The 27,897-nt window shown below is 36.7% G+C and overlaps 3 protein-coding genes across 3 annotated transcripts; 2 read left to right on the top strand and 1 right to left on the bottom strand.

Moving 5' to 3' along the window:
• Window positions 1-363: 363 nt before the first annotated feature.
• aunip (aurora kinase A and ninein interacting protein) lies at window positions 364-5,807 on the bottom strand. Its single transcript, XM_083524081.1, has 3 exons — window positions 5,569-5,807; window positions 3,700-3,862; window positions 364-3,622 (listed from the first exon to the last, which is right to left on the bottom strand). Exons 1-3 carry the CDS (start codon window positions 5,674-5,676, stop codon window positions 2,640-2,642), a joined length of 1,254 nt encoding a protein of 417 aa, XP_083380207.1. The 5' UTR covers window positions 5,677-5,807; the 3' UTR covers window positions 364-2,639.
• Window positions 5,808-8,292: 2,485 nt separating this feature from the next.
• Window positions 8,293-12,035, top strand: vps28 (VPS28 subunit of ESCRT-I). The gene is made up of 10 exons (XM_083524116.1): window positions 8,293-8,423; window positions 9,011-9,093; window positions 9,408-9,436; window positions 9,518-9,555; window positions 9,674-9,763; window positions 9,882-9,987; window positions 10,213-10,314; window positions 10,789-10,842; window positions 10,952-11,043; window positions 11,689-12,035. Exons 2-10 carry the CDS (start codon window positions 9,054-9,056, stop codon window positions 11,807-11,809), a joined length of 672 nt encoding a protein of 223 aa, XP_083380242.1. The 5' UTR covers window positions 8,293-8,423; window positions 9,011-9,053; the 3' UTR covers window positions 11,810-12,035.
• A 1,169-nt stretch (window positions 12,036-13,204) lies between these two features.
• Window positions 13,205-26,930, top strand: mapk15 (mitogen-activated protein kinase 15). Its single transcript, XM_083524060.1, has 14 exons — window positions 13,205-13,459; window positions 16,843-16,941; window positions 17,464-17,493; window positions 17,788-17,878; window positions 18,972-19,102; window positions 19,203-19,366; window positions 19,449-19,588; window positions 19,772-19,829; window positions 21,035-21,172; window positions 23,091-23,196; window positions 23,337-23,667; window positions 23,756-23,889; window positions 24,029-24,181; window positions 26,528-26,930. The coding sequence occupies exons 1-14, from the start codon at window positions 13,391-13,393 to the stop codon at window positions 26,717-26,719; spliced, it is 1,836 nt and encodes a 611-aa protein (XP_083380186.1). The 5' UTR covers window positions 13,205-13,390; the 3' UTR covers window positions 26,720-26,930.
• Window positions 26,931-27,897: the final 967 nt, after the last annotated feature.

Here is a 27,897-nt window from a genome sequence, read left to right as displayed (position 1 = left end):
TCTGATTCCTGAATTACAGTTAGTGCCAGCTCATTACAGTTAGTGACAGCTAATCTACGTAGTTCACTTCAATATATCCAATATCATGATATAAAGGTTCAAATGTAACAATAATAATTAATAATAGCTGTATTCTTTCTTATATAGAGAAATATATATTTCTTTTTCTGTCACATTTCAACATCATGTTGTTATAAAGTTGATTAAATCTGCCCCTGTCCAGACAAAGTCCAAATCTGTTCAGAAATATTAAGGCACTTTGGATTTTCATGCTCAGTCATGCCCCCTTTTTTTTTTTTTGGCTTTCTGTTGCGAATGTTTAATAATTTTTTTTTTTTCTTCCCTGTGAGTTTTTACACCAAGTTTTAATAAGACATCAGATGTTTTTTAACTCAATTGAGACCAGAATTTTAATCGGGGGAAAAAAATTAAAAATGCAAAAAAAGACTGAATATAAAATACTTGGTGAATGTGAAAATCTGGCATTTGGTGTGTGCCTCAAGGATGACTTTTTTTTTTTGTTTTATATCTTATTTGATTTTTTTTAACATTTTTGTTATATGTAATTTAACATGTTTTTTTTTTTCAGTCAGCATAGTGTTTCATACAATAGTGTTCTGTATAATGTAGTCAGCCTGTGCCATCATAATCATACACTTAAACAATATAACCATGTTATAACCAACAATACATAATATAAATATAGGATATAAGAAAATTCAGTTGCTCACTGCAGAAATTTCTCTTCTTGATGATATCTGGGCTGCATATTATAAACACTCGATCTTGGTGTGTGAATTACAGTATTTAAAGGTTTCACTGGGGTTCATTTCTTTGACCGACAAATTGATTAAGTTTGAACAGCTGACATTAAAAGCACAACAGAGGACCTCTAACAGTCTGGGATTTGAACTCATTGATGGTCAATGTGTCAAAGTGATGTTGATTATTTGATTTTACCTCTCGACTTCCACAGGAGAGTTCTGGAAAGTCCGGCGTTCTTAATATGGCTATTTAAAGACGCATTAAGTAATGCATAATCTTAACTTACAGCATTTTTTATTTACAAATATTGTTTTTGTCTGTTAATTGGGGCCATTCCATCTTTGTCTTGTATTTGAAATCCTGTATGATCATTACATTCAAGAAAATATCACCAGCCACGTTTTCCTCATTACAGGGTGATAAAGTGCACATGGTCGATAATTACAATACATAAATGCACGTAAACGATGTTTAAAAATTGTATGCATTTTGTAGACCAACTTCGCCAGCATAAATATAATGTTCTTCTAGATGTGACTTGTAGAACGTTTGCTGCTCAGCTTTAAAAATATATAAAAATGTACTTAACCATTTGTCAAACCATGTGTACTAGTATTAACTAATCTGAAACATATTCAATGTTAAATATATTTATTTTGTTCCCACTATAGAATTTTTGGACAAATCCACATATAAAACAGCAAATGTCCCACAATACAGTATGTGGTTTATTTGTGATTCTATTCAAAAAACAGTCAGTAGTATGTCTAAATTAGTGTGTTTATACTCAGCTTCCAACATCTGCTTGCACAAATGATAACATTTCAATCACTTTAATAATCACTTTGAGTTGTTAGTTTTTTCAGCAAGTTAAGCAATAAAACCGCACACGTCTGTTCCCTTGGAGGAGGTCAAGTAACTTATTCAACACTTTAAACTTAAATGGTAAAATATAAAATGAGTAAATGAAGCACTCAGTTTAGATTCAACTCAATTTATGCACATTTATTTAGAAAACACTTGTACTAGTGCCATCTGCTGGTCAAGAAATTAGTTGGCCATCAACAGCAGAGTATGTACACTGTATGAGCAAAAGTATTGGGACACCCGAGTTTTCCAGCCACATATGGCTCTTCCCCAAACTATTAGCACAAAGCTGGAGGCACACAACTGTATAGGATGTCTTTGGATGTGGTAAAATAGTCTTGTCCCTTCACTTCAACTAAGAGACCACTGTGCACAATGCAAGCTTCCATGGAGGGTCTTAAATGTCCTGCTATAGAGCTCTGACCTCAACCCCTATTCAACATCTTTGAGATGATTTGGAACCGGACTTTACTGTGAGCACAAATCTCCACAAGCACACTCCAAAATCTAGTGGAACATCTTCCTCGAATTGTGGAGGTTATAAGAGCAAGTGGAGACTAAATGTGGAATGAGATGTACAAACAGCACATGAGAACATTATAGTCAGGTGTCCACAAACTTTTGTCCATATAGTGTGTATACACATACAATAAACCCGACACACAATAACGAAAACGATCACAACAGATATTATTTTACCAAAACAAAATATCCTTATTCCATTTAACTCTTGAGTACAATATTTCAAGCATCTTGAATTTGGTTATGTCCAAAGGTAAAACATGGCACTTTGCAGTAGTGAGCGGTTTTACTGATATTCCTTTTTTACTGGATTTTCAGGGCAAAGCTAAAATCTGTGCAACAAGCTCACTAGTGATACTTGTATGAATAAAAAAGTCTGTAAACAACCGTAAAAGATGTTAATGGCGTTCTACAAGGCAGAGGCCCAACCACCATTTTTGAAAATGGCTAAAAAATTCAGTTTTATCCAACACCACATTTGGGGGTTAATGTTTAATGACCATATTTCCCTGAGAGTCCTCTGTGAAAAGCATCTCCGGCTCCAGATCAGAGTTCTCCGTTTCCAGAAACCTTACAGACGGGATGCTCATATTCTCTCTGCTCTCACGGGAGTTCGTTTGGTCCGTCAGGGGGCATCTAGACTGTTTCCTGCGATGAGCGATCACCCGAAAGCCTTCTGAGTCCTGAGTGAACAACGTGCTGTACGAGTCTTCGTCATTCTCCCGAGCCTCCCTGATTGACTTCTTAGGGGTCCGACAAAGTTTCCTATTCGAATCTGAAAAATGTTTGGCTGGACTGGAACACACTTTCTGCTTAAAAGGTGAACGTGCAGTAATCAGTGATGTGGGTCTGTTATTTTCGTCATCATCTCTCTTCACAGGTGACCACTGATGCTTCTGCTTGAAGATCTCTGGCCCGTTATAAGACTTAAGATGTTTCGTCATGTTTCGTATCTCGGTGGTTGACCTGGAAGTGTTCTTCTGTAGTACATGTTCCTGAGTATACACATCATCTGCAGACAGAGAAGCTGAAGAACCGGCGCTGTTCTCTGTACAAATGTTCCTACGTATCCAAAGGTTCTCATGGTGTTTCTGATCCGTGTGAAGACTTTCAGTGAATTCTTCAGGCCAAGCCACAGTTATGGCTTTGCTGCTCTCGTTTTGCGTTTCCACTGTTATATTGTCAGTTCTCCTCTTTCCTGCTGGCTCACACTCCTCTGACTGATATCCCCAAAGCAGATGTAAAAACTGCTGCTCCTTATCCTCCTCATTACAGACTTCACCTGACGCTCTCTTAATACCTGCATCATATCCCTGCTGATCTATTAGAGAGGAACAGCCGCTCACATTTTCTAATTCTGAAGTCAATTCAAAGATCATCTTACGCTTTCGTTTAGTCCCAGTATGTGCTGCAGGAAGAGGAGTGGAAGACATTCCAGAAGGCAACATAGAGCTGCTGTCTTCTGCATCTGAGAAGAGATAATTTTGCTCTCAGTATGCATTCACATAAACAGGTTATAAAATATAGAATTTTTTTTTGTCTTACCTTTATGCTTTTTACTCTGTGGTAGAAAAAACGTGGAGATTGTGCTTTGTTTTGTAGCAGGCATTTCCATCTTGGTTTGAGTAAAATTCAGGGCCACTGCCATGCTGTAGCCTCCGGCCCGAGCCAATGGATTCAGCAGTTTCGATATCGGCCGTACTGCTTTCTGTTGGGAAGATGTTTCTTTATTCTCTACTGAATAGCTGTAAGGCACTGAACTCTATTGTACAATACCACTGGATTGTTTCTCATTATACTATTCTTTGAAAATAAAAGTGCATTAGTTAAACTGGTGACTAAGTATAAAGTTTATCATAAATTAGAGGAACAATGGCAGCTTTCATTTTAATATAATGCAGTGTTTTTTCTGCCATTCCACACTTTAAAGGGAGTGGATTTTCAAGCCCCATCTGTCCTCCATCAACCCTAAAGATTTTAATACAATACAAGCAATATCAAGATCTAAATACATCAATAACATCAAATAGCATCAAGTTCAAAAATTGAAAAAATAAGTGTTTTTAAATAGTAGTGAGGTACCGTAACTGCTTTAATTTACTTCCATTATTGTTCTGGTTGCTTTGAGTGTATGAACTTTATTTTTAATAGAGACATTCATAAATGAAAATGAATGAAGAACCAAAAATAATAATAAACCTGCCGTTCATTGCGCCTCATAGTTCATGTCTTTATTCCCCACTAGAGCACCGCACCCACACTTTGCCCCACAAAATCTCCTTCTTCCGGCTTCTCCCTATCTGTCTCCATACCCTTCCTCTTTCAAACCAACTACCTGCATGTCCTCCCTCACCACATCCATAAACCTCCTCCTTGGTCTTCCTCTTTTCCTCCTTCCTGGTGGCACTATCCTCAGCATTCTTCTACCGATATACCCCATGTCCCTCTTCTGCACATGTCCAAACCATCTCAATCTCGCCTCCCTCATCTTGTCTCCAAAAAGTCCTACATGCGCTGTCCCTCTAATAAACTCATTTCAAATCCTGTCCATCATCGACACTTCCAACGAAAACCTCAACATCTACAGCTCTGCTACCTCCAGCTTCATCTCCTGTCTTTTACTCAATGCCACTGTCTCTAAACCATACAACATCGCAGGTCTCACCACAGTCCTATAAACTTTCCCTTTTACTTTTGCAGATACCCTTCTATCACAAATCACTCCTGCTATCACTCTTCTCCACCCACTCCACCCTGCCTGCACTCTTTTCTTCACTTCTCTAACACACTCTCCATTACTTTGCACTGTTGACCCCAGGTACCTGAACTCCTCTACCTTCACCACCTCTTCTCCCTGCAACCGCTCCACTCCTCCCTCTTATTCACACACATGTATTCTGTCTTACTTCTACTGACTTTCATTCCTCTTCTCTCCAGCACATACCTCCACCTCTCCAGGCTCTTCTCCACCTGCTCCCTTCTCTCACCACAAATCACAATATCATCCACAAACATCATAGTCCAGGGAGACTCCTGTCTGACCTCGTTCTTCAACCTGTCCATCACCACTGCAAACAGGAAAGGGCTCAGAACTGATCCTTGATGCAGTCCAACCTTCACCTTAAACCAGTCTGTTGTTCCTACTGCACACTTTACTGCTGTACTCATACATGTCCTGCACCACCCTCACATACTTCTTTGACACACCTGACTTCCTCATACAATACAACAACTCCTCTCTCTCCACCCTGTCGTACACTTTCTCTAAATCCAACTTTGCCAAACAAAATAGTGCATTATTTTTCAGTCAAATAAAATAAATAAATCTGGGCATCTCTGATCTAGTCTGACACGTTTATATATGAGAGAATAACACTCAGGCTTTCGGGGAAAATAGAGTGAAACATAACTTACTCTCTGTTTCTTTTCTCTTAACGCAGCAGCGTCCAGCCAAACTCCACACTCCTCCTGTCCTCCTGCTGAAGCTGGAGTTTTCCAGCCCTTACTGTGTCCACGCTTCATGTTTATTCTGCTGTTTATTCCGTGTAATTCACAGCAGTTGCGTGTTTTATCACTATTTCACGCGCACACACACGTCAGCCTTCTGCATGCAGTTTATTACAGATTTCCCGCCTAGTGTTTGTTTGAAGATCTTCGGGTTGCCAGGTTTTTCCAGTTTTACGCTTCTGTTGACTTTGTGTTTTAGACTGATAGTTCGGTCCATGTTGTTACATTAGCGCCCTCTTCAGTGTGTTTGGCTAAAAAAACAGCTGTTTATTTACATAGACGGTCGAAATTGAAATATAACATTTTCAAAACAAATAAATATGTAGTAAAAATATATTTTACTCTTTGGGTTACACTAGTATCGATTCCAGTAGCTAACATCAGCTTACATAAGCAGCTTGTTATTGTTGAATATCATAAACTTATTGAAAATGAACTGTTTTCAGGACCTATAGCAGCTTTAAACAACTTTTTACACGGGAACATAATACTAACTTTTCTAATAAATATATTATTTGTGTATGTTTGAAAGTAGTAACATTCACTTTCACCTATGTACAGGCTATTTACACTACTTCACACTATCATCATCACTGACTTATTTTTTATTGGATTTTTTTCATGAGCATGTATTAAATTATTCCCAGTAGTCTATTCACACTATTTCATAGCTTTTATCTTGGGCAGTCAATTTTTAGCTTTTACCAAATCTGCCTTGAGGCCTTCAGAATCAGCAGTGAGGAAACCTGAAGTTTAGAACACTTTCAAGACTGTCAACCAATCAGATTCTCAGTTGGCAGCCTGAGGCCATCTAGCAGGTGTACAATAACATCAGCATTATTATGTTCTTTGATCGGATGGTCAGCGCGCACTAATCAGAGCTTTCAAACCACATATTTAGCAAACTGCACAAGCTCAAATATATGTATGTAGATGTAATAGATGTTCAGTCAAGTCAAGTATATTTCTATAGTGCTTTTCACAACAGACATTGTCTCAAAGCAGCTTTACAGAATTTTAAGAATTAAGGTGAATGGTGTGCATTTATTCCTGATGAGCAGCCGTGGCGACTGTGGCAATGAAAAACTCCCTTAGATGTTATGAGGAAGAAACCTTGAGAGGAACCAGACTCAAAAGTGGAACCCATTCTCATTTGGGTCACATCAAGAGTGTGATTATAAATCTTTAAGCAATACAGAACACTGGAGAGAGAACTAACATGAGCACTGGAATGTAAGATTATACGTAATGTTCTTTCTACATTACATTACATTTTCTGCTCTAGTGGGGAATAAAGACATGAACTATGAGGCGCAATGAACGGCAGGTTTATTATCATTTTTGGTTCTTCATTCATTTTCATTTATGAATGTCTCTATTAAAAATAAAGTTCATACACTCAAAGCAACCAGAACAATAATGGAAGTAAATTAAAGCAGTTACGGTACCTCACTACTATTTAAAAACACTTATTTTTTCAATTATACAGTCATTTGTGGTTATAAAATTAGGAGCTACTGAGCAACTCATAAAATAGCTCAACATTTGCGATCATCAAAGATTCAGCACCAGCTTCTCCATGCCAGAGCCTTTAAACATTCCAGGAGGTCCAATGTCAAAACTCTACATGAAGAGGAATTAGCGTAGCTGCTGTTCATGATATTAACATTACAAGTTGATAATGTGCATGTGATCAGATGTACTGGAGCACAAGGTTATGATGTGATATGTGTTATGTGTAGGACTCTAAAAAGATACGTTTTTAATTTGCACTTAAACTGGGTGAGTGTGTCTGAGCCCCGAACACTGTCAGGAAGACTATTCCAGAGTTTTAGAGCTAAATGTGAAAATGTTCTACCACCTTTAGTTGACTTTGATATTCTAGGAACTACTAGAAGTCCGGCGACTTGAGATCTCAGGGAGTGTGACGGATTGTAGCAGAGGAGGAACAGACAGAGAAGAAAAGAGGTATTTGGTTGCACTTACAATGATATTTTAAAAGGGACTTTTCAAGAAAAGCTGAACATTGTGAGGAAAGGTCAGCCAAAGTTGTTTTCTATTTATACTTTTGTATTTTTTCCCTTAAGAATTTACACAAAAACCCACAATTTACCTAACTTTTAAATCCTCAGGAAAACTGTAGTGCAATGAAAAAATACACAAAAATGCAAAGAAAACTTTTATGGAGTTAATATTGATGCTTCTGCCAGAGATGATGTATGTGGGTTGGTGCAGTTGTGGCTGCAGTGAAAGGAGACTTGTTGAATTGTGTTTATTGGGTTTCTTGCTTTAGTAATAGCATTCATTCTCGCTGCATGAGATACCTGTCTGTGATGGAGTGCTCCATTATACTGTGTTTCAATATTACAATATTATTTTCTTTAGCTGGGGCATCAAATGATGGTATTAAGGTGAAGAGATTTAGAGATTTAAGACCTGTGTAAACCTGTGTTATATTAGAAAATAATATAATATAACAGCAATAATAATCTTACTGATTTCTATTTTCTTTTTACTGCTGTATTATAGATATATAGATATATTTTACCTTATTATTCTTTATAATTGTTCCTCATTAATATAATTATTCGTTTAATGTAGTATCTTGTTTCTCACTCGGTGGCCTATGACAGAACCTGAACCATGGCATGCTGAACGTTTAAATACAAAATACTTGGCAACCGGAAACAATCCTGTCCTTTCACGCGACAGGATGTGACGTTCTCACTCAGCGACGAAGACTGACGTAAACAGAGGTTGAAGTGAGTTCAGTTTCGTCTTTGTTGAGATTTGTTTCGTTAATAATCGGATTATTTGGAATAAACATTATTTTAGAGTTTCGTATTGATTTAGTAGCGAAATGTATTTATTAATTAATCAGAAAACCAGATAGGAAAAACACCGGAAAGCTAAACTTATTCGGCTAGTTGCATTTGCTATGCTATGCTAGCTGTTTGAGTGGATAGATTACTTTTATAACTGACATCAGATATGATATATATAATAAGTCACAGTTCGAGTTTTAAGAAATATTAATTGAGTAATATATACATTTATATAAAATGTCAGCGACTTTTAATACTGTGTATAGAAATACCCGGGTTGTGTTACCACTCCTAGCATGTATTTCCGCAATCCAGTGCATTAGTTGCTTATTGGCAAAAAATCTGAAATCCAACACTATAACTGTTTTAAATAATAACCTTCAGTTACCTCTGTGTGTTAAACAAGAGATCAGATCGGATAGATGTGGTGGTGGTGGTGGTTTAGAGATCATGAGTGTTAGAAGTGCAGATCCAGTGCAGGTTTTTTTTGAGCAAATGTTATATCAGGTTTGTTTGTTTTTTAGTAATAAATCGTCCAAAGGTGTAGACAAACCTGTGATCATCATCATGTTTCATGGAATTCCTGCTTCAGGAGGAATGGGAGGAGGTAAGTCAAAAGATGGTTTGCACCTGCTGGGGCAAATATATTACTCATTACTGCATTTTAACCACAAAATACTTTATATTCACAAACATTTGGCAGAAAATTTGAAGGGGAAGAAAAATGAGAAGAGAAGCAGGAATCCATCTAATTGCACATCACCATGTTTTTGTACACACAACCATAGGATAAGGCATAGATACAGACAGGCAGATATATAGAGATGATTCGTATGATGTGCCGAACATATAATATACATTGAATAGCTGTTTGTCACACATTTTCTTTTTTCTTTTTTTTTTATATTTGATCACAACCAGCTCCAGCCAATAAACCTGAATTATACGAGGTAAGATTTACTCTATCACATGAGTTGTTTAAATAATTTCCATGTTGGGATTTGTAATCTGGTTTATGTGCTTTGTTGTAGGAAGTGAAGTTGTACAAAAACGCCAGGGAACGAGAGAAGTACGTAACAGTAAAGAATAAGTGGTGTTTTTTCACATGGTCTAAAACGAGATACGAGCTGTTTGTATGCAGTGTCTGGAACTTGTCCTGTGTTGAATGTTGTGGTCTGTGTTGAAAGGTTTGACAACATGGCTGAGCTGTTTGCTGTGGTAAAGACACTCCAGGCGTTAGAGAAGGCGTACATTAAGGATTGTGTGACTCCCAATGAGTATGTTAGCTCTAATATTGTGTTATTATTATGATAATTGTATTTGTTCTATTTATTTTAATTGTTTATTTTTAAAACGACACCAGACAGTGCTGAAACAAATGTCAACTTCTTTCAGATACACAGCCGCCTGCTCCAGATTGCTCGTGCAGTACAAGGCTGCTTTTAAACAGGTCCAGGCGTCGGATGTCGGCTCAATTGATGACTTTTGTAGGAAATACAGGGTAATTATTTGCACTTTCACAAATGCTGCTTTGGTCAGTTGACAGTTGTTTGATTCTTACTGCCTTACTACTATGATGTCCTCATTTATGTCGTTGAATGATAGTCACTTTAAAAAAAAATCCTATCTTATTCCAAAGCACAAATCACATTAATATAAAAAGCATAACATTTAATTTGTACAGTCTTTGTAAAATGTAACTCCTCTGACTTCCATGTTGTTACAGCTCGACTGTCCACTAGCAATGGAGAGAATAAAAGAAGACCGTCCGATTACTATAAAGGATGACAAGGGCAATCTGAATCGCTGCATTGCGGACATTGTATCTGTAGGTTTTTCTTCCCCCAAATCTTATTAGAGCTTTTATTTATTTATTTTTAGCTTTAGTTCCATTTAACTGATTTTGGTTTGAACACTGTTTTTTTGCAAAGGCCAAATTTATTTCACTGCAGGATCTCAGTCTCAATACCCACCTTTATATTCTATACTTTCTTCAACTGGACTATTATCCGGATGTCTGTTCCTTTTGAGATAATACTCACATACAGAATTTTCATGTCAGTTGTTGTTCTGTTTAATGGATATTTTTAAGATCTGCCCATCCTGCTTAAGCAGAACTCTGATTGCCCCTATCACTAGTTTTTTTCTTGTTGATGAACGTTTTTTTTTTTTCCAGATTATTATTATTATTCAGTCTTAATAGTTTTAACACAGCTCCTGACAGATGTCTTTTCACTTTATTTATAATGAGGGAAGATATTATAATCTTCCCTCATTCACACTGATGCCATTTTTCTTCCAGCTCTTTATTACCGTCATGGATAAACTCAGGCTGGAGATTCGAGCCATGGATGAGGTATTTACACTTTTTTTTTTTTTAGGCCTTTATGAGAGAACTTAAAACCACAGACCCTCAGTCAGGAATATTGTGAAAAATTAAAAAATGATTTTGATGTGTCTTTTAGATCCAGCCGGACCTTCGGGAACTGATGGAGACGATGAACAGAATGAGCAACATGCCACCAGATTCAGAGGCCAAAGACAAAGTCAATCTTTGGTAAACATATTTTTTTTGTCACTGTTTCTGTTATATGAAATTTGTAATTAAAACTAAGAACATTTTTAATCTCTTTAATTTCAATGGTGTCTGTAGCTCAGTTTGGTTAATAAAAAAAATCTACAGGTAGTCTCCGAGTTACGATGGTTTGTCTTACGATTTTTCGATCTTGCGATGACTATAGCGATACGACAAAATGAAAACGATTTAATATTTTGGTGCAGCAGGTAAACGTAACGTTGTATATGCAGTACGCTACGATGGGGTGCTCCCAGCATGTACGCATCTCCCGCCTTGTAAGTTGCCTTACTCTTGGGGCGTGTACTTTTTTCTGTGTTTTTATTGTCATAAAGCCCACTTTTAATTCTTGTCTCTCTCCTTTTTATTGGCGATGCCGGACACTGAAACAGAGCGCACAAAGCGTAGCTCAATAAAATCTTCTACCTCAAACAATTTTCAGTTTTGCAATAATCCCACATAAACCTGCTGATCATCAAAGAAATAGTGTTCTTGACTTTGATCTAAAAAGATAAACAGAACTTGCTATGAAGCTGAACACTGTAATGTTATGACAGGGACCATTTTTAAGAACTGGAAGATCCTACTTCCAGTTGAGTTTCTTTTCTAACTTGTTTTTCTCTTCAGGTTGACCACGCTGAGCAGCATGTCCGCCTCAGATGAGCTCGACGACTCACAAGTTCGCCAGATGCTTTTCGACCTGGAGTCTGCCTACAATGCCTTCAACCGATTCTTACACTCATCCTAAACAGCACCCTTTCACCATAACTCCCCTGTATACGAGTTCTTTTTGCTCTTTGCTTCAAGTCCTTCTGATTTGATACTGAACTGGTGTTTGGGACTATCTGTGATCAAGCTGAGATGTGGTGTAGAATATCTCGGTCTGTCTGTATTCGTGTATGCCTCCTACTTTCAACTCTAATTTATTTAGAAGAATTTAACAAATGACTAATTCTTTAAAGCCCTCTATCATATCATAAAGCTTCCTGTACATTCTTGACAGAAGCCCTGTATATAAGTTCATATGTTTTTGAAAACACAGCAGTGGTCAGCTAGGACATGGAAACATGGGAATTTTCCTTTTTTTTTTTTTTTTTTTTTTTTTTTTTTTTAATCACAAAAAATGTGGAATCGTTTTTAACGTCATAAACCTTGCTTTTGCATTTATCACATTTGCACATTTTGCAGAAAAACAATATACTTTTTTTTTTTTTCTTTCATTGTAATTCATTAGTTAATTTCCGGAGTTTATGACGTTATACGGTGTGGTGTAGTGAGTTTATAGGGTACTAGAGGGATAGTACCAGAAGGCAATTTAGTGAAAGCATTTAGAAAAAAAAAAAAGAGTACTAAAATGTACAGTGTATTTTTTATTATTATTATTTTTTTTTTGTATCTTTTAGTGCTGTAAACAATTGCATCAGGCAGCCTAAAGGTGTTATTTAGTTCTTTAAATAATTCTTAAAGGTCCTTTACATTTAGTTTACCTTGTAACAGATACATACTGCAGGAACAAACGCTGTACTCAGAAGAAAAACCCAGTTTAGTACTTTTTTTCTGGGGTTAACATAAAGGGTGAAGAATATATCATTTACTAATTAAAATATTGGATTTTTGCATTTCTGATGTTTCATAACCATACTTTGAATTTCTGTTAATGATGGCATCATGATGTAGATGTTCATGGATGTTCTTTTTTGAGAAATTGGTTTCACTACTTTTTTTGCAAAGTCATATTTATTAAAGTACCACTGTTGGGAAAAAAAGCCCTTGATTTTTATCGAGTTAATTTTCTGAGACATTTTTAGATCGAATCTTCCATTTGATATAATAAACTCCACTCTCTGGCAAGGCTTTCCACTAGATTCTGGAAGTGTGTCTGTAGGGATTTGTGATCATCCAGCTACAAGAACATAAGTGATATCTTCTGAGGAGGTTTGGGGTGAAGTCTGTGTTCCAACACAAAGGTATACAGTGGTAGTTGAGATAAAGAGAAATTGTAATGTTACAGCATACAAAATTCATTGTATACAATTGCCTGATGCCAATTGTGTGACAGGAGAAGGTCCACATGCTGTACGCCTCAATGGTCAGGTGTGTAAAGTGTCGCGACTCCTTTAAGAAACAACCCATTTCCGGTATAACGCGTCTCCATGGTAACGGCTACAAAGCGAAGCGATGAATAATTCTGGATGTCGAGGTGAACAAGTGTCAAAGAAGTGCTGGTAATTTTATGTGGATTTAGAAGAAAGAACTAACTATTAGTCAGTAAACAATTAACTGAGAGGGTGAAGGAGGCAGTTGAGTCAAACCGACACGAAGTTTCAGAATGAACCTGACGGAGTTGGAAGAGCACATCACACTGAAATATGAAATCAAGAGGAGACTTGGGAAAGGGGTAAGCGATTACAAGTCTTTTTAAGCTCTAATTCTTTTAAATGATATTTCTAAATATCAATGTAAGCCATAATCTAAGCACAGGTTTACTACATATCAGGGAAACCCCTATTTGGGGAACTACTTCCGGTCAGAAAGGTTTGTTTGAGCAGTACTGTAATAGATCCTTCAGACAGAAATGTGTGAACGCTTACTTGGGTCTTATTCTGATGTGTGTCAAACTTTATGATTCCCTTGTAAGGATGTGATCCTTAGGTGTCCACAAACTTCTGGCCTTATACTGTGGTGTATCATTTTCTGTTTCAGCTGCCCAGAGCCAATCTAACCTAGAAACAGTACATCCATTGTTATGTAATGCACATGAGCAAGGGTTAACTCCTGCCCTTTGCAATATGACTTCCTTTTCCACAACACACCCAGCCAAAGGCTTAATGATTAGCAGATGATTGATAATAATTACCAATATAAACACATGAAAAGATTGTAGTCCAAGATTGTTATACATCTGCCAATAAATTGCATCCAGTGAATAATAATTACAAAAACAACAATAATAAACGATTTGCTACTTAAAAAATAGGATTTGATTCGGGTAATCACATGGTTTCCACATGGTTTTAAGCCTGTTCATTGCAAACCAAATCATGTAACAAGACCCTGGAAATCAAACAGCATTAAACACATTAAAAGAGCAACCCAATACCTTTTCAACATCATCTCTATTTACTGTTTTATACCCTGTAATAAAACTTTCTATTTACTGTTTTAAAACCTACTTGCAATTTTTAATAATGGCAGGTTTAATAAGAAGCTCATAGACAATTCTATGTTAGTAGATTTGTTTCATGTTGTTTTTATTTAAAAAAAAAAACATTTACATATTTGGTTTTAGCGAGAGAATGTCTATTTGAGTGATTAGTTGAGTCAATGAAGAGATGAAAAGAATGTGATATTACGTTATGCTATCTCTATATAATGTCAGATAATTATATAAAGAAGAATGTAGTAAAGGTTAGATGTGTCATTACATGTGAGTTTTAAATAAATACAATTTTTGCTCTATTTTTAGTACATTTTTGCTTTTAACAACTATTAGATTAATTCAAATCTTTGCTTCTGCATTCTCACATGAATCTGCTTCATTCTGTGCCTTGACTGGACATTTCATTTAGACACAGTTTAATATAGGTAAGATCAATTAATAGATTAATAAAAAAATATTAGTGACCTTTGGTGTGTGTATGTATATATATATATATATATATATATATATATATATATATATATATATATATATATATATATATATATATATACAATGAGGAAAATAAGTATTTGAACACCCTGCTATTTTGCAAGTTCTCCCACTTAGAAATCCTGGAGGGGTCTGAAATTGTCATCGTAGGTGCATGTCCACTGTGAGAGACATAATCTAAAATAAAAAATCCAGAAATCACAATATATGATTTTTAAACTATTTATTTCTATGATACAGCTGCAAACAAGTATTTGAACACCTGTCTATCAGCTAGAATTCTGACCCTCAAAGACCTGTTAGTCTGCCTTTAAAATGTCCACCTCCACTACATTTATTATCCTAAATTAGATGCACCTGTTTGAGGTCGTTAGCTGCATAAAGACACCTGTCCACCCCATACAATCTGTAAGAATCCAACTACTAACATGGCCAAGACCAAAGAGCTGTCCAAAGACACTAGAGACAAAATTGTACACCTCCACAAGGCTGGAAAGGGCTACGGGGAAATTGCCAAGCAGCTTGGTGAAAAAAGGTCCCCTTTTGGAGCAATCATTAGAAAATGGAAGAAGCTAAACATGACTGTCAATCTCCCTCGGACTGGGGGTCCTTGCAAGAACTCACCTCGTGGGGTCTCAATGATCCTAAGGAAGGTGAGAAATCAGCCCAGAACTACACGGGAGGAGCTGGTCAATGACCTGAAAAGAGCTGGGACCACCGTTTCCAAGGTTACTGTTGGTAATACACTAAGACGTCAAGGTTTGAAATCATGCATGGCACGGAAGGTTCCCCTGCTTAAACCAGCACATGTCCAGGCATGTCTTAAGTTTGCCAATGACCATTTGGATGATCCAGAGGAGTCATGGGAGAAAGTCATGTGGTCAGATGAGACCAAAATAGAACTTTTGGGTCATAATTTCACTAAACGTGTTTGGAGGAAGAAGAATGATGAGTACCATCCCAAGAACACCATCCCTACTGTGAAGCATGGGGGTGGTAGCATCATGCTTTGGGGGTGTTTTTCTGCACATGGCACAGGGCGACTGCACTGTATTAAGGAGAGGATGACCGGGGCCATTTATTGCGAGATTTTGGGGAACAACCTCCTTCCCTCAGCATTGAAGATGGGTCGAGGCTGGGTCTTCCAACATGACAATGACCCAAAGCACACAGCCAGGATAACCAAGGCGTGGCTCTGTAAGAAGCATATCAAGGTTCTGGCATGGCCTAGCCAGTCTCCAGACATTAACCCAATAGAGAAACTTTGGAGGGAGCTCAAACTCCATGTTTCTCAGCGACAGGCCAGAAACCTGACTGATCTAGAGAAGATCTGTGTGGAGGAGTGGGCCAAAATCCCCCCTGCAGTGTATGCAATCCTGGTGAAAAACTACAGGAAACGTTTGACCTCTGTAATTGCAAAAAAAGGCTACTGTACCAAATATTAACATTGACTTTCTCAGGTGTTCAAATACTTATTTGCAGCTGTATCATACAAATAAATATTTAAAAAATCATACATTGTGATTTCTGGATATTTTATTTTTAGATTATGTCTCTCACAGTGGACATGCACCTACGATGACAATTTCAGACCCCTCCATGATTTCTAAGTGGGAGAACTTGCAAAATAGCAGGGTGTTCAAATACTTATTTTCCTCACTGTATATATATATATATATATATATATATATATATATATATATATATATATATATATATATATATATATATATATATATATATTTTTTTTTTTTTTTTTTTCATATATTTCATATAGTTTATACTTATTATTTATCTAACTTTTTTTCTGTTTTATTTTTATCCTTAATTCTATTCCTTTTTATGCTTAAATGCTGGACAGTCACTCACAGCATTTCACTACATGTCCTACTCTGTATGTATGTGTATGTGACAAATAAAATTTGTTTTGATTTGATTTGGTGTCATTATTACCGAGGTTTGTTTACTTCATCTTATCTTTTGACTTGTCAGTAACGACACCTTTCTTTCCATCACACAAATTAGAATGTAATTAATATGACTTTAGATTTAATTGCATAGCAACAGGGCTCCTCAAGCTGATTATAGAACTACATTGATTCGACTTCCTTTTCCATTTCACATGACAGGCATATGGAATTGTATGGAAAGCAGTGGACAGGAAGACCGGAGAAACAGTGGCTGTGAAAAAAATATTTGATGCTTTTAGAAACAGAACTGATGCTCAGGTACGCTTTAGATAAATATCTATAGAATTAATAATAATAAAAAAAAACTATGCTTTGTTTTGTTTAATGAAGATAACAGCACCTCCAACAGTAATTCTGGTTAAGGCATTATTTCTTCTATATTAACACACATGGAAATTGTATTATGGATATGTGATGTAAATTGATTAAACAATTTATGTACTTGTTGATATAAAGAAGATTTATGATTATTTCACATTTTTGAAAGACGTCTCCATTGAGATTACTGGACTTTCGACAATATGAAATGTAACTACATATGGGGAAAATGTTTTTTGCAATTTACTGTGATATAAGAGGAATAAAACAATCTGTTATTTGACAGTAAACAACTGAGAGGCATCATGGCACACTGTTATTAATTATTTTCATATACCGTCTGTTTTGTTTTATTTTTTATATATATGACTAATAACGGTATTACTAGTTATTAGAGCTATATACTGTATATTACATTTTTTTTAATACCACAGATTTTCAACTTATGTCTTTTTCATGTAGAGAACATTCAGAGAAATCATGTTTCTTCAGGTAAGGACCTTTTACTGTTTACTTCTTAATATTGTGTTTGTATTAAACATTACTAAGATTTACTAAGATTACAATTGAGTGTTTTTTCTTCTCAGCATTATACATAGTTATGTGTTCACAACTGTGTGCTTGTAGTCTCTGCTATCACAGACATGATCCTATTTTTTCTGGTAAAATAATGCTATAAAGCACTGTATTAAATGTTTGTTTGTGCATTAGGCTTTACCTGAATTATTGCTACTATTACTAGTGCTAGCATGCGAAAAAACTTTATTCTTTCTTTGTGACATGCAGGAGTTTGGTGATCATCCCAATATTATCAAGTTGCTTAACGTCATCCGAGCCCAGAATGATAAAGATATTTACTTGGTGTTTGAGTACATGGGTAAGGCTTGCATGCTGGTAGGCTTTAAATAAATCAAATCAAATCAAATTTTATTTGTCACATACACATACATACAGAGTACGACATGCAGTGAAATGCTTTATACGACTGTATAAAGCATTTTATACGGAAAATATAATACAAATGGAACATATACTATTAATGTGGAGGTTTGCCAGATTTGCTCCATCTTGTTTGATTTGCTGTTGGATCCTTTAAAAGCTTTTTTGGCTCCTGGCTTTATTGCCTGTTCAGTTCTGGACTTTACTCTGAGCTGATAGTATGTGTCACTTAGGCAACCATATGAAGTAGGTATTACTTACAGCAATTAGGTGGAAAGGAGAATTTTTCAGTGTGAAATATAATTCTCATGCAGATTTCTGCATATCACATTGATTATATAAAATGTATGTATATTGTACTGTAACTATTTTTGATTGATCCTAATTCTGGAAATGGCTTCTAAAACAGTAAAATTTGTACTGAGTGGCCTGAATGTATGGTTGTACAGAAATGGTACAACACTTGCCAGAGTCAAATACTTGACAAACTGAATCTAAATTGTGAACTCATCTAATCTTGTCAAAGCGTTCACTGAATCTGTGCAGGGTGAATTCTAGCCAGGATCCGGAAAGAAATATCGTGAGAATCCAGATTAAATATAGCAAACAGAGACTAAAACTTTCTTTCGGCTTCTCCCATCAGGGGTCGCCACAGTGGATCATTCGCATGTTTGATTTAACACATGTTTTTACGCTGGATGCATTTCCTAACGCAACCCTCCCCATTTATCCGGGCTTGGGACCGGCACTAAGAGTGGCTGGGGTTGGTTCCCTGACCGGGGATCGAACCCGGATCACAGCGGTGTGAACGCAGCATCCTAACCACTGGAACACCAGGGGACCCAAACAGAGACTATAGTAGTAAAACGCTTCTAATAATAAGCTTTGTGTAAAAGTGAAATTCAAGCACACTTACAGATACAGTTACATTTCACACATTAAATGTATTTGCATACAGATCAATTTCTCGACTGTTAACATGTAAATGTTTTTATCCGATGTGTTGATGGAGTTTTTTTTTTTCTTTACAGATACTGACCTACATGCTGTTATTAGGAAAGGTAGCCTTTTGAAGGACATTCATAAACGATATATCATGTACCAGCTTCTCAAAGCCACCAAATATTTACACTCTGGGAACGTTATTCACAGGGACCAGAAGGTAGGCTCTCAAGTATTGTGTGAATGTTCAATGCAGGGCTACCAAACATCAGATAAATTATAGAACTGGACCTTCTACCATCCTTCTCTGTTTTATACAGCCCTCAAATATGCTACTAGATGCAGACTGCTTTGTCAAACTGTGTGATTTCGGCTTGGCACGTACCCTGTCCCAGATTCAAGAGGATGCTGTGAATCCTGCTTTAACAGAATATGTAGCAACACGGTGGTATCGTGCTCCTGAGATTCTCCTCGGCTCCACTAGGTACCATTCACACACGTCTTTCAATGTCATATTAGACGTTCCCTTTTCTTTTTTTGTTTACCCTCTGCGGCCTGTTGTAAAGGTACACGAAAGGGGTGGACATGTGGAGTGTGGGCTGCATTCTGGGCGAGATGTTACTGGGCAAGCCGCTTTTTCCTGGAACCTCGACCATGAATCAGATAGAGAAAATTATGAGTTCTATTCCACATCCTTTGCCAGAAGGTGAGGTTACTTTATCACCTAATTTAAGCTGTTGGAAGTCACCAAAATCATTTATTTTAACATAGGGGAGCATGAATGCATGAATGAATAGAGCATCTGCTAGCTAGTTTAAGTCTGGATTCAGGGATAATCATTCAGAGAGGTTTTGTTGTTACTCATTTGGTTTTATTTCTTCAACTTTAGACATCGTGGCCATCAGGTCAGAGTATGGAGCGTCTGTAATTCAGAAAATGCTACTTAGGTAAGTGCCCAAAAAAGATAATGCTGGATTTCTGGTTGGTATTAGGCATTTAATAGTTTTGTTTTAAAGATTTCATACAGATTACTAGTTACACTATATGAACAAAAGTACTGGGACATCTGACTTTCCCAGCAATACGTGGTTCTTTCCCAAACTTTTATCGCAAAGCTAAAAGCACATGGTGGTATAAGATGTCTTTGGATGCAGTAGCATGACATTTTCCCTTCACTTGAATTAGGACCTGTTCCAGCATAGCAGTGCCCCTGCGCACAAAGCAAACTCCATGAAGATCTGCTTTGCATGTGTTAAAGTGGGAAATCTCCTGCTATAGAAATATCACTCAATTCTATTAAACACTTTCGGCATGAATTAGAACACTGACTGAACCTCAAGCCTTTTCACCTCAATATCAGTACCTGACATTACTAACACCCTTGTGTCTATATGAGCACAAATCTCCACAAGCACACTTTAAAATCTAGTGGAACATCTTGCCAGGAAAGTGGAGGGAAAGAGCAAATTTGGACTAAATCTGGAATGCGATACTCAAAAAGCACATACTATACTTATGACCAGGTGTTTGCAAACTTTTGGCAATATCGTGTATATGTGTACTACATACTGTATGTATACTACAAAGCCAAATGTTAGTGGATGCTTGATCATTACAACCATATCAGGTTCTTTCCAAACTGTTGCCACAAAGTTTGAAGCACAAAATTATATAGAATTTCTTTGTGTGATGCAAAATGACAATTTCCCTCCACTGGAACTAAGAGACTCAAACTTGTCCCCGCATGGCAATGTGCTTGTGATGAACCTTTGAGATGAACCGGTAAGCTGACTGTACCCCGTGTCTCCTCACTCAACATCAGTGTCAGATCTCACTAATGATCTTGTGACTGAATAAGCATGGTTTCCCACAGCCTCCACTCCACAATCTGAAGAGGTTATTAGAACAGAAGGGGGAGATTAAATCAGGGATGGGATGTTTAACATGCTCATACGAAGTTGATGCTCAGCCGCACTAACTTGTGTCCTTATAGTATTTGTGTATTAGGCAAACATTAGTTATTGTAGTTCTTTTTTTTTTTTTCTTTTTTGCCACAATGATTCACCCATTTGTTTTAATTATGACTTAGCAACGTCACATTCCAGCTAAGATCATTAAACAGACAATGTGTGTGGTTTTTGTGATTGTCTAGGCCGCAGGTGCAATTACGTGATTTAATGCAGCCTTCAGTGCCACCTGATGCTCTTGATCTGCTACAACGCCTGCTTGTCTTTAATCCATATAAACGACTGACTGCAGAGGAGGCTCTCCAGCACCCTTATGTGGCCAAGTAAATGAAATCTTTTTACTTCACTTTCACTGAAATTTAAAATGTGTGGATTTGTCATTAGCAGGATATGTACTTTAATATATATATTAAAGTACAATATAAAAGGAAAATAAAAAGGAAGCCATTTTAGGGCAGGTAATGTTGTAAGGTAAAAAAAAAAAAAAATATATATATATATATATATATACAGTGGGTACGGAAAGTATTCAGACCCCCTTAAATTTTTCACTTTTTGTTATATTACAGCCATTTGCTAAAATCATTTAAGTTCATTCTTCTTCCTCATGAATGTACACACAGCTCCCCATACTGACAGAAAAACACAGAATTGTTGACCTTTTTGCAGATTTATTAAAAAAGAAAAACTGAAATATCACATGGTCCTAAGTATTCAGACCCTTTGCTGTGACACTCATATATTTAACTCAGGTGCTCTCCATTTCTTCTGATCATCCTTGAGATGGTTCTACACCTTCATTTGAGTCCAGAAATTTTTGATTATACTGATTGGACTTGATTAGGAAAGCCACACACCTGTTTATATAAGACCTTACAGATCACAATGCATGTCAGAGCAAATGGGAATCATTAAGGTCAAAGGAACTGCCTGAAGAGCTCAGAGACAGAATTGTGGCAAGGCACAGATCTGGCCAAGGTTCCAAAAAAATTTTTGCTGCACTTAAGGTTCCTAAGAGCACAGTGGCCTCCATAATCCTCAAATGGAAGACGTTTGGGATGACCGGAACCATTCCTAGAGCTGGCCGACCGGTCAAACTGAGCTAACGGGGGAGAAGAGCCTTGGTGAGAGAGGTAAAGAAGAACCCAAAGATCACTGTGGCTGAGCTCCAGAGATGCAGTCGGGAGATGGGAGAAAGTTGTAGAAAGTCAACCATCACTGCAGCCTTTCACCAGTGGGGCTTTATAGCAGAGTGGCCCAACAGAAGCCTCTCCTCAGTGCAGGACACATGAAAACCCGCATGGAGTTCTCCAAGATGGTGAGAAATAAGATTCTCTGGTCTGATGAGACCAAAATAGAACTTTTTGGCCTTAACTCTAAGCGGTATGTGTGGAGAAAACCAGGCACTGCTCATCACCTGTCCAGTACAGTCTCAACAATGAAGCATAGTGGTGGCAGCATCATGCTGTGGGGGTGTTTTTCAGCTGCAGGGACAGGACGACTGGTTGCAATCGAGGGAAAGATGAATGCGGCCAAGCACAGGGATATCCTGGACGAAAACCTTCTCCAGAGTGCTCTGGACCTCAGACTGGGCTGAAGGTTTACCTTCCAACAAGACAATGACCCTAAGCACACAGCTAAAATAACGATGGAGTGGCTTCACAACAACTCCGTGACTGTTCTTGAATGGCCCAGCCAGAGCAATGACTTAAACCCAATTGAGCATCTCTGGAGAGACCTAAAAATAGCTGTCCACCAACGTTTACCGTCCAACCTGACAGAACTGGAGAGGATCTGCAAGGAGGAATGGCAGAGGATCCCTGAATCCAGGTGTGAAAAACTTGTTGCATCCTTCCCAAAAAGACTCATGGCTATATTAGATCAAAAGGGTGCTTCTACTAAATACTGAGCAAAGGGTCTGAATACTTAGGACCATGTGATATTTTAGTTTTTCTTTTTTAATAAATCTGCAACAGTGTCAACAATTCTGTGTTTTTCTGTCAATATAGCGTGCTATGTGTACATTCATGAGGAAAAGAAATGAACTTAAATGATTTTAGCAAATGGCTGCAAAATAAAAAAGAGTGAAAAATTTAAGGGGGTCTGAATACTTTCCGTACCCACTGTATATATATATATATATATATATATTTATATATATATATATATATATATATATATATATATTTTTTACCTTACAACATTACCTGCCCTAAAATGGCTTCCTTTTTTCCATTAAAGATTTCATAACCCATCCAGGGAACCTAGTCTGGACTATGAAGTTCTTCTCGCTGTAGATGATGATGTCCAGCTATCTGTGACTCAATACAGAAACAAGCTCTATGAGGTTTTATTGATATATCTTTAATGCATTTTACATGAAAGCATTAATGTGCTATAATAACGTGTGTGCTGTGTCTTATATGAAAAAATAAATAAATAAAAAATATAGGAAGATTTTGTGATCTTTGTACCTCATGTGAACAGATGATTTTGGAGAAACGAGCATCTCGCCAAATAGCAAGAAAAGCTCATCTAAAGCAGAAAGCTGAGCAAAGGCCTGGGACAGATGTTGGTGGAAATGCTCAGGATAAAACAAATAAAAATGATAAAGAATGCAAGAAGACTGAGAAAAAGGAGCCAGAAGGAGACCAGGAAAAGAAATTACAACATAACAAAGAGCGACTCAGAGAAGGATTAGTCGCTTCCAAGCCTGTCACCACACAAGATCTAACACAACTAGCTGTGGGGAGAAGCAGTCCAGCTGCAAACACCAGCATAACCAAGACTGTGTACAACCCAATTACACATGTGTCCAGTGAGTCCTGCTTTACTGTACAATAATTAGTAAACTAATTACACTTTGTTATTAGTACACATATAATATTACACATTTTATTTATCAGATGATGTGGTTAGACCCTCCAGTCAACCTTCTTTGGCTGCTCAGCATCAACAACACAGATATGGCAGAAAGGTGGTGCAGCAATCTCAGAACAATGACAGCAGTGCCATTATGCCTGTACCAGCATTTAACAAGGTAAAACATGATGCTTTATATCTGTTTGGTTGTTTTTTGTTTGGAGTGGATACATTTTTAATTATTACTTTAACTAGTAGTACTATTTCATCATGCATGTTTTTGAGGTGTTGATTGCTGTGTGTTTTGATCTGTGCAGGGTGCTGAGCAGAGTCAGCAGCGTGGTCAATCAGCCCCTATGGGAGGCACCCGCTCTTTTTCTCTCACTCTCTTACAGCCACAAAATAATGATTTGTTTCACAAAGAAGAACCCATGATGACACTAGGCCTGTGTGTCACTTCTGCACGGCTGGTAAGTGGCATCCTCAAGATTTAAACCTTTTACAAATCAGTATCATATTTTGTATTTCAGTTTATGTTAGCTATGGCTGCAATATCATAAATCCAATGTACATTACGCTTTCTTATGCATAATTTATGAGCTGCACAAAATGGATTTTATTGGATAAATAAACCTTCAAAAGTTTTGATTGAGCAGCTGTTATTAAAAACAAAGACTAATAAATAAACAAAAACATTAAAAACATGCACAGAAGTTTATTTTCAGTACAGACTGAAGAGTATATATGGGCAGCACAGTGTAGTAATTTAAATCTGAAGCTTTTTTAGAGAGTTTGCATAGATGTTAGCATACTGAAAGTCTAATAAATAGTGAATATATATATATATATATCATTGTTGTTATTAGTACTAAAAGAATGTATACACTATTAAGGAGCAGGTATTTTGGGAAATAAACATTTCCTGAGACTTCCTGTTTAGATACTCCAACAAATTTACCCATGAAGGCAGATGCTAGATATTGCATAAGCCCTATGTGAAGAATCAGAGATAAGCTCACCTTAATTGCATTTCGTCTGTGTTACTGTAGAGGTCAACATAAAACCCAGTATAACAGAACACACAATGACACACTTGATGGATAGATTGAAAGGGATGAATAAAGCATTGACATACTGACACTCCAGACAAATGTGTGAACCATTAGAGCAATGCATTACTGCCACCTGTTACTAGTGCTCTATCTCTCCTTCCAGGGCAGGCTTAATGCTTTCACACATGTAAGGCATAACAGTGTTCTTTATCGGATGAAATGAAGCTGACTGTAACTTAATTCAATTAATTTTTATTTGTATAGCGCTTTTAACAATGAACATTGTCTCAAAGCAGCTTTGCACAGATAATGTGGTTATCAAAATGAATAAGATGTTCTTTATAAGTGTAAGTTTGTCCCTGATGAGCAAGCAACCTTGAGAGGAACCAGACGCAAGAGGGAACCCATGAATGTTAATTTATTAGAGATAAACGATGTTGAGGTGTGCAGTGATGGTGATCGGAGCAAACTGTAGTCCTGAGTCAGTGTAGCAGATTATTGACATTAACTACAGTCCGAATCCATCCTCAAAGCTCCCGTTCTTAGTCCGGAAATTTATGGAACCACCCAAGGCGTTGTGAGAAGCCATCCCCAGCTGCACAGACTGGCCTCTAATCGAAGAGAACTGGTTTATGCCTCCCTGTAATTGTATTAAATGCTGTTGGTATACACTCTTAGGCCTTGGAGAGATCTGCACCGTGTACTGTGGTGTTATGTTTCATTCAAGCTGTATTATTCAATTAATCAAATTAATGTAAATGGCAGTGAAATATTCACATATGACTCTGGAACTATTGTTTACTTATTACTTTATTAATTAAAATGAATGCGTTAACGTAAATACATTTTAATGGCACTAATTTTATTAGCGTGAAATTAATGCAGTTCACATTCAACGCAACGCACATTTATTCACGACGTTCTTCATTTACTCAGATATAAAACACCAAAATTATTTGAAAACACTTACAAGAATAATTAGTCTTTATGCTCTATTTTGAGTTTGGGTTTATTAATAATAAGCATAAATTAGCATAAAGCATCCATATTTGTCCATGCCTTTGTTGATAAGAGTATTAAAAACTGGGAAAGTATTAATTTAAGGCACATTCAGAACCGATAGAAATGTGCGATTACATTGCGATTAATCGTGATTAAATATTTTAATCGATTGAAAGCCCTAATATTTAATTCATAATAACTTTTGATTAATGATAATTATATTTATACTTTATTATTGGTAAAGGTAAAAAAATCATTCTCAATTTATGATTTTCACTTCAAGATTTCTGATATATCCTAAAACTGATATCATATGTATCCTAAACTGATTCACTGGACCTTTGGAGAAAAAAACATTCCCATAACTTTCTTATCTACTACCTTAACACTGTATAATGGACTTTTCAGCTGTGTGAATATTTGTATTTCCTGATTTATAAGCTTAGACTCATTTCAGTATTCTCTAATCTTCACCCTACTGATGAATGATTAAGTGAATTTTAAGGTTTTGTAATTTTAATTGAAACCAGTATTCTTGTATATTCCTCTATTTATTTATTTATTTATTTATTTATTCCTATAATGATTAATATTGTTTATTTTATTTGCTTGTTGTACATAGAAACGCTGCATGCCACCTTAGTAGGAATTAAATAAAATAAAGAAAGAATAAAGAACATCACATCACATGAACAGCGATTAGTAGTGATACGTTTTTCTAAAACACTATTAATTTTTATTTCTTGTTGTCTGGCTGTGCAGAACCAGCGCTCTCACTCTCAAACTCGGCCTGCAAAGCCTCCCCTTGGGTTTAGCAAGAAAAACTTCCAAAACAACTCAAATGTTACTTCTTCAGGAGTCCCTCAAACACGACTGGGAAGCAACACTCAGGCCTATGGATCCAACAACAGAACAGAGCTGGGCAACCTGCTTCGGGGTCACCAGCATCTATAGACGCCTAGACTGCATATGTAAATGCATTAGAATAAAAAGAGACATGCATCTCTATCTGAAGGGATTGCTGTATGTAGGATGATGTAAAATGTCATTAAGTTTTCATATAAACTAAATGTATACTGAAAACTAAAATGTAGCTTTTCTAGCCAAGTCAATGTAACTTGTACAGAAAACTTGAACGTCTTGTAATAAATATTATTTGTAAATATCTGGCTTGTTTTAGGTTGAAAGGCTTGTCAAATTGATTGTACCTTTACATATTTTTCTGAAAAAGCGAATGTAATATACCTTTTAAACATTATTATAGAACAAAAGTGCTATTTACCATCGTTTGCATACTTACATGACACTGATTACCTTGTGTTACTGTTATTATCTAGATTATTGTCATCCCCTCCACACCGATAGCACAGCTCATTTGCTGTCTTGGATTTGGCTTTATATGTCTGTTGAATTGTCAAGATTCCAAATTGCAAACTCCATATAATAGGGCAAATGCTTTAATAACTAGTAAAAAAAAAAAACAAAACGTTAAATCATGTGATAAGTTACTGTTATTACCATAGCATAACCCCAGTTACTCTGTCCCAGGTTCGATCCTGTGTCTGGGTTTCCCCCGGGTTTTCCAGTTTCCTCCCTGTTTCGAAAACAAAAACATTAGTGGGTGTATAGTTTAAGATAAATTGCCCCTAGGTGTACATGTATGTGTGCATGGTAACCTATGATGACCACCTTCCTACCTCCTGCAATTTCCCTGATAGTTTCCTTATGCAAAGGAAAATTTTAAAATGTGTTACTTTACTCTTGTAAATTTCAAAACAGTATTATCCCTGGAGTAAAACCTCATCCAGTCACATAAACAGATTGGTGACGTTCCAAAATGCCTATTTAAAGAGAATAATATATTTTTCTTTACTTATATATGTCCTTTTAAAATATTTGTCTTAAAAAAGCTTACAGCACCTGGTATTCCTAGGCAGTCTCCCATCTAAGTACTAACCAGACCCGATTCTGCTTAGCTTCTGAAATTGGACGTGATCAGGCGTTCTCAGAGCGGTATGTCCCTAAGTTTTTCTTTAGTCAGACTGGACCTTTCAAAATATTTGTCTAATATGTCAACCGCAGTGGATGTCCATGAAAAATTAAGCATAAAAGTAAAACAATTAAGGCCAATC

Source organism: Silurus aristotelis, assembly GCF_946808225.1.
Source record: "Silurus aristotelis genome assembly, chromosome: 21".
Taxonomy (NCBI): domain Eukaryota; kingdom Metazoa; phylum Chordata; class Actinopteri; order Siluriformes; family Siluridae; genus Silurus; species Silurus aristotelis.
The sequence above is the reverse complement of the archived record's forward strand: the minus strand, read 5'-3'. Positions and strand labels throughout refer to the sequence as shown.